At 45.3% G+C, this 12,308-nt stretch overlaps 2 protein-coding genes across 2 annotated transcripts; one reads left to right on the forward strand and one right to left on the reverse strand.

The window, feature by feature from the left end:
* Positions 1 to 7,955: 7,955 nt before the first annotated feature.
* Positions 7,956 to 9,797, reverse strand: BORCS6 (BLOC-1 related complex subunit 6). The gene is given in 5 exon segments (XM_002198058.7): positions 7,956 to 9,349; positions 9,351 to 9,436; positions 9,439 to 9,612; positions 9,614 to 9,684; positions 9,788 to 9,797. Coding segments are annotated over 5 exon segments (1,083 nt in total). The 3' UTR covers positions 7,956 to 8,607.
* Positions 9,563 to 11,887, forward strand: PNRC1 (proline rich nuclear receptor coactivator 1). The gene is made up of 2 exons (XM_041714798.2): positions 9,563 to 10,176; positions 10,729 to 11,887. Exons 1-2 carry the CDS (start codon positions 9,796 to 9,798, stop codon positions 11,167 to 11,169), a joined length of 822 nt encoding a protein of 273 aa, XP_041570732.1. The 5' UTR covers positions 9,563 to 9,795; the 3' UTR covers positions 11,170 to 11,887.
* Positions 11,888 to 12,308: the final 421 nt, after the last annotated feature.

The raw sequence follows: 12,308 nt of genomic DNA on the forward strand, positions 1-12,308 counted from the left end.
GGAATCAGTGCAGCCAAAAAACAAACAAGTCTTCCACTCCCTCCTTGCTTGGCTCAGCTGGGTGGAGTTCCTCACTCTGGTTTGTTTTGTTGCTGCACAAGAAGTCTGGATAAACTCAGGGGGAAATGCAGTGGATGAAAAGGAACAAGTTGGCATGGCTTGGGCAGGAAAGGAGCTGTTTGGGCTGCTTTGTCACATGCCTGGCATTGCAGACAAATATTGAAACAGAGCCCCAGATTTTCTTATGTTTGTGATCTACCAAGGAAATCTGGGTCAGCTTTATGTGTAAAGCTGAACTAATTGAAGTTAGAACTGACATTATTAATCCAGATATTGAAATAAACATGTCATTTATAGTAACTGAAGAATGTGGGGGGAATTTTATTGTTGAGTCTTCAGATTTGCAATATAGAAAAGACAAAGTTAAACCCAGGACAGTTCTCACATGACCACAGTCAGCAAACTAGGGTTATATTCCCTGTTTTAAGCTGTATTTTGTTCCATCTGTTACTGACACCCACTGTCACCATAAACAATTTTTTTTTTTTTACTTTTGGGTGGCAACCACAAGTACAAATATTGGCAGTTGCTTTTCTTTTTTTTGGGGTGAGGGCTACAAAGGATGGTTCAATTGCATTCATCATCTGTTCAACGTCAAGTATTATTTTCCTCTACACGACCCATAACATCCAAAACCCTGATAAGTAACTGTCTATCCAGTTTCAACAGCATTAGTCACCTTGGAGATACAGAAATTTCTGTATCAGTTGGCCTGCAGTGAGTACTTGCCAGCCCGCAGATCCACCCCAGCCAATCTGTGGTGGCACAAGCAATCTACCACCTGGCCTATTTATTCTCTATTCTTCTAGAGAAGAAACCGGGAGCCAAGCTTGCAGAGCTCCCTGTGGGATCGCTGATCTCTTTCTGCCCTAAGGGCATGCCATTTCTACAGCAACTCCCAAAAACTCTTCTGCAGTGAGAACTCACTTTCAGTCACACCTGCTATTGAATAGGTTGCCAAAATACAAGTATTTCAGCCTACTAGCACACTGGCTGAGCCAGCACGATGTATACACAAAGTACATTTGTTAATTTACTTTCTTAGAAGTTGTTCAGAACAACAGTGTAACCTAGAAAAAAGAATCCGCTAACCATTAAGTGAAGCTGAGAAAGGAAAAAATGGCTCAGTAGTAGCATTCCCTGAGGGAACTGTTAAGAACTGAAAAGCGATTTAAAAAAAAAAAAAAAAAAAAAAAAAGCCTAACACATCAAACAGTGTAACACAGAAACCTTTTGATAGGACTCCCCAGCGTTTGCATCACCCAGCTGCCTTTTCATAGAAGTAATACATACTATTAAAGATAGGTTATCTAGCAGGCAGCAGTGACAAGTCATGCTGCTCTATGTGTATCACGAATGTGTAACATGGTGTTATGTTCAACCCAGAAAACTTTTATTTCCCCGGTATTGTTCAAATGGATATCAGCAGGATATTTAATTCAAAGTCTCATTACAGATTGGTAGAGAAAACAAATATAGTTTTGTCCCAGTCTTGTTTTGTCTGTTAGCCAAGCTGAATTATTTCTGAGACAAAGAGTTGACCCTTATCTTGAAGCATAGCTTATAAATAATCAAGGACAAAGAACATGCACAAGTGATTTCACAACTGTGAGTGCTGATGAATGAATGCCGCAACCAAAAATTCCTACAGTGCTACGTAAATTCCAGTAGTCATCAACAAGTTACACAAACTTTCTGGTTTATATTAACACATAAGGGAAACATGTTCCATGACTTCTACTTTGCTGAATGTCCCAATCAGTTGCCTCACTGCTCAGTTAAAGTGTAAGAAACAGACCCTAGCATTAGGTTGGACCGAAGTCTTTGCAATCATTGCTGATAGGTATTTTACATACTAAGATTGTATATACTTATTAAGATCTATACAGCTGACCACTATTAAAAACTGAATTTTAACAACTTTTAAGCTTGACTCTTTACAGCTATTCTACCCAGTACAGTCCAACATTAATTTTTGTTTTGAAACAGATGTTTTATCACTTTTGTAGAATTAGTGTTTTGGTCATGACTTGCATTTTTTCAATTGTCTGTCCAGCATAGACAGTATTAATTATCTTGTTAAAAAGGAATTGATTTGCCTTACTACAGTATGTACCTATGATTCTTGGTGAACAAAAGAAAGGAACTGCTTTGGCATATCCTGTACTCCAAACATTCCATCCCATCCTTTTTTACCACGATTTCTTTCCAAGGTCTGTTTCAGGTAATAAATATAACACATCCCACTGAGTTTCATAACTTCCACAAAAACACATCCAGCTCTTTGTAGAGTCAGCAAAAGCCCTGTGTGAATGTATGCCAAAATGTAGGCAGGGAGACCAGAATTTCTTGTAGCAGTAGCCTTACTACGGTATTTACTTAATCTTTCTATGGTTAAAAAGAACAACAATATAGTTTGCTCTGGGGACTTGCACATATTGCATCACCTCACCATGTCATGTCCTATTTGGTGCTCTGTAACACCAGCATTGGGAGCCTACGTAAGCAGCAGCTGATTGATTTGCACCTCTCTTACCAGATACATCACAGCACACACAGTTATACTAGCCTTATTTTGCAAGTAGTTTGTAACTTTTATTTGCATTTGTTGGCCTATTGTTAAAATAAATCAGAACCAAATAATAAGACCTAGCCTCTCTCCAATTACAGACATTTAATTTTTTCATAATGCCTCCTGTTTAGTATAATTATCTGCTATATATGTAGTTTCTGACTTGCCAGTGCCTGTGGTTTGATTTTAAAGCAAGACAACTGGTGGTGACTATTCTGGATACAAGAAGCATTGCAGAAGACAGCAGCAAGGAATTATAGAAGAAAGTGTAAGCTAATTTATTATGACATTTTAAAGGCTGAAGGAGTATATGACATAAAAAAAAAAATAGATCAGCAGAAGCCTCGGCCAGGACCTGCAGATAGCCATTTGAAATTTGAGGTAAACAGGAATGAAAAACAACAAGGACAGCTAGAAGAGGACACAATTGAGCTAATAAGGCTGGTGCCTTGCCACTAGAGTAACACAGATGTAGTAAGTCATGCAAGTGCAGAGAGAAGGTAAGGGGGGTCAAAGAACAGCACCGGGAACTGATGAGGTCCAGAACAAGGCTTTTCCAGGGCAAATGGGGTACAGCTGGTGACTGTCAAAAATGGTGAACGGGGCAGGGGAAGGTGGGGGTGGGGACACAGTTTTAACTTTCCAGTTCCTCTCAGCAGACAAAAGAAAGCTGATGGCAGCGGAGCAGGAGAAATGAAAGGCTTGTAGTTGCACATCTCTTTCTTTAAAGAGGGAAACAAAACCAAACTAGATCGGTATCATCAACTCTAAATGGCATGCAGGAAGAGTTTTGGAAAATGGAAAATCCCAACGTTGCTTAGTGGTGAGAAACTCCCCATCCCTTCCAGCTGAGGACACATCACTGGAAAAGTCCCAGCCTCGGAAAAAAAAATCCACTGAGTAAACAAATTGCATAGGCAGTGAAAACAGAAAGTGGAACAAAGTCAAATGATACTTTGACTTTAAAGGAGCTTATTTTCAGGTTAGCATTTCCTTGAACGACATCAGTTCAAGTTCAGACAAGAAAAATCTCATTAGAGTGAAAATGGCTGGTAAACTTCACTGTTGATATTGAAAGAAAACTCACTTATTAAAAATCTAGGATTTCAACCTGGGAGTTCTTGAATTTTCAGCTACTGGGTATAGTAAAATGATCCCACTGACAAACCAGATACCCAGGATTGGGCAAGTTTGTGGATTTTTTTTCCCCTTAATTTACATGTATTTCTAGACAAAGGAGTCCTTAACTAAACCCTTCTGAACAACTCCCTGGGCATAGCCCTTTGTCTTGCAAGCAAGTTCAGTGGTGAGAATTTTTCCAGCTTGTCTAGAAAGAAAACAAGGGGAAAATTTCCTCGGTGACAATGAGACAAGAAATACAGTGTTGGATAAAATTCTAGGATTCTTACCTCTCTAACTAGCATTCATAAAAATAAAAATACTGACATAAATTACCACCCTTCTCTGATAAAAATCTACTTTCAACAAAGGTGCTTCATAGTGACTAATCACAGCAATGTTAACTCGAATTCTGGAAACAATTACACTGGTAGTACTTTGTAACAGAGGAAAATAATCAAGATAGTTTTACCTTTGCTTTTCTGCTCCCCCACTTACTGAGCGCTGCTGCATCCTGGCTTATGCACATGACAGTCCAACCCTGCTAGCAAACATATTCACATTCTCTCAGACTTGGGAAGAGGATCGATTAAGAGTCTTTGGGCAAAGAGGTTATGAGCTTTTTGTTTATCATATAGCTTCTAATGTGTATAAATAGTAAAAGGGAACCAGAACTGCAGAAAGGTTTCAAATTTTGATTATAATTTTTCTTGTTACAAGATAAGGGTAATGTTACTGCTGTCGCAACAAGGGGCACAAGGATCTTGACCGCTAAGGTGAAAGCTCAGGGCTCAAGTCCATTGATCACATCTCTAGTTTTGGAGCTTCAAACAACAGAGAACAACAGCAACAAAAGCTTTTCTGAGGCACTAAGCTGAAGGGGCAAATGTGAAATTCAGTCGTGTTTCAATTCCTGCATCTGATGCAGTTACTGTGTTAAGCTTTCTAAAAGAGAAGTGTCATCAATTTTCCATGTGTGCTCTTATATGCAAGGCAGGAGGTTCCAGGATGTGGCTAGGCTAGGGACAATGCAAGAAGTACAGACAATGCTTGCAAAAATGTACTAATTGGACTAATTTATAATTTTTATAGGAATGTTTTTCCTCAAAGTAATTTTCAGGCAATAAAACCAGTTGTGACAATATTGTAAACATGATCTGCTGTTATTTAAATTTGGGTTTTTTCATGAGTACACATTAGGGTTGATCAGGACAAAGTAGTATGGCATCTGACAGCCAGAACCTGTCTTATGTTGGATGACACCTATTGCAAGAGACGTCTGACTTAACACTCTTTTCAGTTTTGGTTAACACAGTTTGCTAGAAGAATTGATCTAACTCCTGTGGAGAGCTGTTGATAATTTGGAAGTTTTACAATTTTTTGTCTTTTGGTAGTACAACATGCTGTTTGAAACCATTTCAAATGGTTGCATCTGCAATGCTAAGAGGTTTGCTCTTGGATTCAACTCACATACTGTTCCTCAAACTGGTAACTCAGTCAAGATCTTACTCATGACAGTAAGTACCACCTAAAAGCTGCACGTTGCAGCCAAAAATTCTAGATACAAGACACATGCAAAGTTGATGCATTTACTTATTGAGCATTTGATGCAGTTAAGCAAGACTGGAAAAAAAGTCTTAAAGGTGAAGTGTTGGTGAAGTTCTTTCTTGGCTTTGTGTGACCAGGCTTTTTCTCAGCTGTAGTAAGGTTTTATCTGGTAAAGCTTCTTTAAATAGCATGGATACAGAAGTGGATCAGAGTCAGGGAATAGAATACCTCATAAAGGAGGGAAGTCTAAAAATGCACTGAAGAAGCATAATCAACCATACTTTAATCACAAAAAGAACTTCCACGGTCAGACTTTACACATAAAAAAAAAAAAAAAATCAGACTAAGCCATTCCTAATTGAGTGGTTGTTCTCAGAGTAGAGAAGTCATTCCTAGTCCACAAATAATTCTGCATCTGGCTTTGCTTAATACTATGCATGTCGTTATATTTTGTTAATTTTCTTCCCTGACCTTGCCCATCTTGTTACAATGAAAGTTCACTCAGCAGCTGATAAGGAAAGCAACCAAATGTAACACTGAGTGACTAAGCAAGAAAATATATGCAAGCAGTATTTGAAGGTCTTGGAAAACCCAAACATGGTTTTACACTGCTCACCACGGACTCAGCAAAAAAGACTAAAAGAACTTGAAAATTTTCACTCTCTACATCCTAATGCTAGAAGGTGCTAGAATTAACACAGGATGTGCACAAGAAAGCCTGGACTAGGATCAAATGGCGGTACAGAAACACATGGCTGCAGAAGGACCAGCTTCACCAGAAGCTACAGAGCTGCACATAGCTCACAGGGATTCACACGAGATTTCAAGGGCAGGGCTGCCACCAGAGCTGCGCTGACACAGACACTGGCAAAGTGTCACCATTCCTGCATCAATGGAGGCTGGTATGGACAGGCGGGCTGGAAACCACAGCAGCCATGGGGTTACAAACCCATACCGATTGTGGAGGCACAGAATAGGCCGACATCAATTCAGCTATGCCTGCCCCAGGGATGGCAAAGGCACAAAGCAGACACCATGGAACAGGAGTCACTTCAAGAAGTTCAGTTAAATCTGCCCTTCAAAAAAAGCTGATGTGGTCAGAAGAATATTAAAAAAACAAACCCAAACAGCATAATTACTGCTTTCTTCATGCTTGCAATCACTACTCAGTCATTCCTTTTTCATCACATGAATGCATCACTGTCAGAAATTATTGCCTGAGGACCTAGACTGAAACCAGCTCTGCAATCACATTAAATGGTCTCTGTGCAGATGCAGAAGCAGAGTTTAAATTAGCTTTTAAACTATTTTTCCAAATAAGAAATACAGTAAGTGGAACATCTCAACAACAATTAATCACTAACAATTAAAAACATAAAAGTAATAACTTTATTCTACAGCTGCAACAATTTTAGTAAGGAATTAGCATTGAATGAAGATGACTGCAAATGAAAGACTATCAAAACCCAAGAGTGTACTGAAACACTTTAAAGGTTTCACCTTAGCTTGTGTGAGTGAAGAGTAGCTGTACATATGTGGCTACACAAATAATCTTGCAGGTCTTTCCTGTAAGTTTCAACAGTTCTCATAGATTGTGCAAGATCAACCTTTGGTGTTCGCTCTTGGTGTATACCAAACATACTTCGCAAAACTACTGCATCTGCATAATAGACAAGTTCAAACTCCCAGGAATAACAAAACTATTAAAAGTGTAGCTGCTGCTGTGGTATTAAGCAATCTTTAGTGTCTTCTAGGCCCATGGGATGCAGCAGCAGTTCAGTTATTTTTCTTCCCCTAACTTCTGTTAGGCCTCTGGTCCCCTCCTGGAACCACAGCTACTCCCCAGCAGACAATACCAGAGAGAGCCCTACCTTGGCACATCCCAATTCCAGTCCTGTCCCATTGCTATGGCTACAAGGCCACACACGAAACACAGCCCTGAGCTGAGGATAAGACATGGCCATGCCAAGGGGCTCAAAACACGCCACAGACTGGCATCTCGCAAAGTAGGGTGGCATTAAGATGAATTATTTTGTTATAATTCAGTATTGTCTGCATGCAGAAGCACAAGCTATCACAGTGTCCATCCCTCACTTGGTATTTTTAACAACATTAAATGGGGGTCTGTAAACCTGTCTGCTCTTCAACCACAGGTACAGGACTCGAGTAGTATTGCTGGCTACCTTCATTCCAAGGTTTTTAGGAGCCGCTGTTCAACAAAAGCACTATTACACTTACATAACACTACTGGTTGTTTTTCTGCTGAAATCTTGTTACAAGGACATTTGCTACCTAAACAGATTGCTAAGAGCATCACCTAGGAGGCCTTTTGCATAGGAACATTAGCGAGTAGAGAATTCAGCTACTCTCAGGTCTCAGAGGAAACACTCCCTGACAGCAAAATCACTTCTGCACACTGTGATGCGTATACAAAAGCTTCAAGGTATAAAAATAAATTATTCCAAAGCAGTCATTTTATGTCAGTCATACACCATGTAATTTCATCATGTACTCCTATTCCTCATGTAATTAGACATTTTCCCAACTGGAAAGAAAAATAAAAAAGCAAACTACAAAATAACAGGATCATTTCACAGTGGTGCCATTTAAACTTTTACACCGTGAAAACTGTAAAGATTAATAGAGGCGAAGGACATTTAATCTCAAAGCTTTTATTGAGAACTTTGCTTATGGATTTGTTCTTATCTGAATCTCAATTATCTTCCATGGACTTTATATTCTTCTCAGAAAACAACTGTCTTTGCTATATGTATTAAACTTACTCTTATCTTAAAACTGTGTCCTGTAAGAAACAGCAGTGTTCCGTGAGTTTATTTGCTGTAAAAACATAGGTGAGAATTACTCTTCAGGCACCAAATCAACTACAAATAAGCACAGATGCCTGTAAGTATCAAGCAGGTACTCATAAGAATTTTGAATTTGATTAAAAAAAAAAAAAAGAGCTACTTTTAATTAAGACTCGTTAGTTTCTCTTAGCCCTCAATAAATAGAAAGCGTAAGGCATGTGGAATCCAAATTCTTTAATGGAGCTGAAGCTAAAAAGCACCGTCTGCCATGTACCCCGCGATTTTCAACCGGGACCTTTTCCTTCTTCCGTCGCAAAAATTTCCGTCCGTCCAGATCAACACAGGCGATCTGGCCACTGCTGCCGGCAAGTCACGCACGGGGGAGAGCGAGCGAGGATGCGCAGGTGGGAGCTGCGGACGCCGCGAGCGGTGGGGCCGCCGGAGCGAGAGCAGCAGCCCCAGGCCCCGCTGCCGGCACGGGAGGAGCGGCGGCGGGAGCAGCTATTTGCAGAGCCCCTCCAGCCGCTCCAGCGTGCCCTTCATGTCACGGATGCGCTTGGCCAGGGCGGGCACGGGCTGCATGGCGCGGTCCAGCTCCTCGCAGCGCGCCACCAGCGCATACATGGCGCGAATGCTGAGGTCGGCCGCCTCGCCCAGGCTCTCCACGCCGTCGCGGTAGGTCTGGATGCAGCCGACGCTGAGCGCCGTCAGCGCCTGCAGCCCGCAGTGCACGTTCCGCAGCAGCTCGTCCACCTGCGCCGCCACCTGCCCGGCGAGGGCCACCACGTCCTGCAGCGCCCCGGGGTCGATGGCGGGGATGGAGGACCCGCCGCCCCCCGCCGGAGTCTCGCCCCGCGGGACGCCGCTTAGCCGGATCCTCCGCTCCAGGTTGTTGGCTACGAACTGGGTGAGGCGCCCCTCGCGCAGCACCGTCCCCTCCAGTTCCAGGGCGCTCGCCAGCGTCGCCCGCCGCCCCTCCGACAGCTGCCGCCCCGCCACGGCCGCCCCTCCGCCGCCAGCCAGGCTGAGCGCCTCCAGGCTCCGCTCGTCCCGCCCCCGCCCCTCCGGCGGCGCGGCAGCCGGGCCCGGCTCCTCCATGGCGAGCGACGCGTGCCCGCCCGCTGCCACCGCCCACCGGGGGCGCGCCGACGCCTGTTTACGTCTCCCGCGATTGGCTGAGGGGCCCGCGGAGGCGTGGCCTGGGCTGCTCGTGCGGATGCCGATTGGCCGGTGGAGCTCCGCCCGCCCGCCGCGCACTGCGAGCCCGTGACTCGGAGGCCGGGGGCGTGCCTGCCCGGATTGGGCGGCCCCTAGGGGAAGTGGGGCCCACTGGGGCGTGGGCCCGAGTGTTTGTGTCGCTTTCGATTGGCTGCACCGAGGGCAGGGAGGCCGCCGCTCCGCCGCGATTGGCGGGGCGGGGCGGAGAGGGGCGGTGCTGGCGCCGTCCGCGCACCGCGGTTGGCGCGGGGGCGGAAGTGGGCGGGACGCGCCCGGGTAACAACACCGGGGAGCTGCTGGTGGCTCACCTCACTCCCCCGCCATGTTCTCCTAGCGGCGGCTCCGGTTGCGCCACCACTTCTTCGCCCCATCACAAAGCCCGGGCAGACCCATCCCAGTAACCCGACCCGCTCGTCCCTGCTTGGGCTTGACCCCTCTCCCCGGCACAACTCTGGGTACCCACGTCCTACCATGGTTACCACCACGGCGCCGCCGCCCTTCCTGGCTCGGATCTCGGCGGGCACCGAAGACCCGCGGCGGCTGCCGCCCTCCGCCCTGCTCCAGCGCCTCCGGCGCGGGGACAGCAACTGCGAGAACCAGCCCAGCTGCTGCCTGGCGGGCCCGGGGGGCAGCGCCCGCCCCGCGCTGAAGAGGGTGCGGCGGAGGAAGGGAAAGATCCGGCCCGGTCCCGCAGGGCTCCTGCCCAGCCGCTACCAGCAGTACCAGCAACACCGCGCCGGGCTGGGGAGACGGACGCCGCTGGGAACCGACTTGGTGAAGGACGCCCCTCCGGATGAGCCCCCTGCGCCTGCCCCTTCGAGACCCGCGCCCGGCAAACCCCTCAGGAAGGAGGTAAAAGACAAGGCTGCGCTACTTTCCCTCGCTCCAGGCCGCTCCCGGTGGCCGCCGAGCCGGCCGGCGGTTTTCCCTTTCCCCCGGGGTGGGGGGGAACCGCGAGCGGGGCTCCCCCCGCGGGCGGTGAGGGGGGGACCGGGCGGGGGGGCCGCAGAGTTTCCGTTACGCTCGGCCGGGGCGGGGCGGGGCCGAAAGCCGAACCGCGGGCGGCGATTGGCTGCTCGGCGCTGACCAATGGGCGCCCGGCGCTGCGCCCCAGCAACAAGCCGGATTTAGCCCTGCCGCTGGCCGCGCGCCAGCCCCGCCCCGCGCGCGCCGGAGGCGGGACGTGCGTGCCGCGCAGCGCCCCATGGCGGCCAGGGGGGCTATGCGCCCTCAGCCCGCCGGTGCCGGCCCAGCGGTGGGATAAGCGAGAAATAGCGGGCAGAAGGCTGCTCGGTGCCCCTCGCCTTGCCGAGGTGGCCCCCACGCTTCAGTAAGTGTCAGAGTCGGTGAGGGAGCGTGGAGGAGAAGAGTCGTGGTTGACTTGGTTCTTCTTTGTCTCCGCAGTTCTTAAAAAACAAGATGGGAAAGACAGAGAAGGCGGCCGTGCCCTACGGCCAGCCCGTTCACAGCTTACACCTGTGTGAACAACCAAAGATTAACAGGCAGAAGAGTAAGTGTAACACGCCAGTGACGAAGATCGCCTCGGCGAAAAAGATAGAGAACTTTTGGCAGGATTCTGTGTCACCAGAAATAGTTCAGAAGCAGGAGAAAAAGCCACTTAAAAACACAGAAAACTTCAGAAATGCCAAGTCCAAGAAACCAATCTCCCTAAATGAAGTGAGCCAAAAAGAAAATTACGCTGGGGCAAAGTTTAGTGACCCACCATCTCCCAGTGTCCTTCCAAAGCCTCCCAGCCACTGGGTGGGTGGCACATCTGAACTGTCTGACCAAAACAGGGAGTTGATGGCAGTCCATTTGAAAACTCTCCTAAAAGTTCAAGCGTAGTTTCCAAGATCTCTTGAGTAATTGGCAAAGAAAACTCCATCCAGGAAGCTTAAACATGCCTTGTTGCAACAAAAATTGCAAAAGACTGTCAAGTCTTATAATCACATAAAAAAAAAAATCCTTGTATTATATTTTTTATGGTTGTGTAAATAGTGTACATCTTGTATTATGTGTATATTCTTGTTCATACTTTGAGAGGTACATTTTAGTTTTGTTATGAAAGGATGTATTTTGCACTGCCTGATTGGTAGATGTCTTGTATATAAAATATGGACAATTTTACGTGTGTGCTTGACACATGAAGACTTGACTTGCTTTGCACAAGGTAATGAAAATTTGGAAGGAGAGTACAGCTTTCTGATTAAGGTTCCAGATCAAATGTGAATGTTCTATTCGTGCACTACTGACAATAGTTTTACATTCTGTTTCCCAATCAAGTATAAACATGGAATTTTCATACAAATGTGAAGTTTTGCCCTCTGCTCTGGAAACTTTGGAATTCCTGTTCATCTGTTCGTTTTTAAAATTAACTGGAATTTGACTAAAATTCCAACCCACCAATTTGAGCACTGCTGATTTCTTTAAAAAAGTTTAAAAAAAACCAACCAAAAAAAAAAAAACCAAAAAAAAACAAGGAAAAAAAGGAAAGAGCAGAGCTTTCTGCCAAAAATTCAATTGATCACTAAAAAATTAAATAAAACAATTTGGCCTCCCCTTACACTTGTCTCTGTTTTTCTTTGAGTGTGTGTCTGTTAATTCAAGTATGTGAATTGAAATCACTATAGCCTTCTAGTGCATTGGTAGAAATACTTCGTCTTTTAACTATCTTAGGCAAAATTAGGAGATTAATAGTGCACCAAGAATTCCTTATGTTTAAAAAAAAAAGTCACTTTTGTGGCAAGTCTTTCTAGGATTGTTTTGTTTGTTGAAAACAGAGTTCAAGTAAGTTGGGCAGTTATACATGTAAATTCATGCAGTAATGCTCCTTAAATGTTTTTATACTAGGTGGCTGTTAAACGAGTCAACACTGAAAAGTAGCAGTGACTGAAAATGAATAGAGCTTGTCGAATTTTGTATTTTTCACTAGATTTGTCTCTTGCTTATAGCTGTGCTGGAAAATACATCCCCTTACTTAAAAT

Source organism: Taeniopygia guttata, chromosome 3, assembly GCF_048771995.1.
Source record: "Taeniopygia guttata chromosome 3, bTaeGut7.mat, whole genome shotgun sequence".
In the NCBI taxonomy this organism is placed as follows: Eukaryota; Metazoa; Chordata; class Aves; order Passeriformes; family Estrildidae; genus Taeniopygia; species Taeniopygia guttata.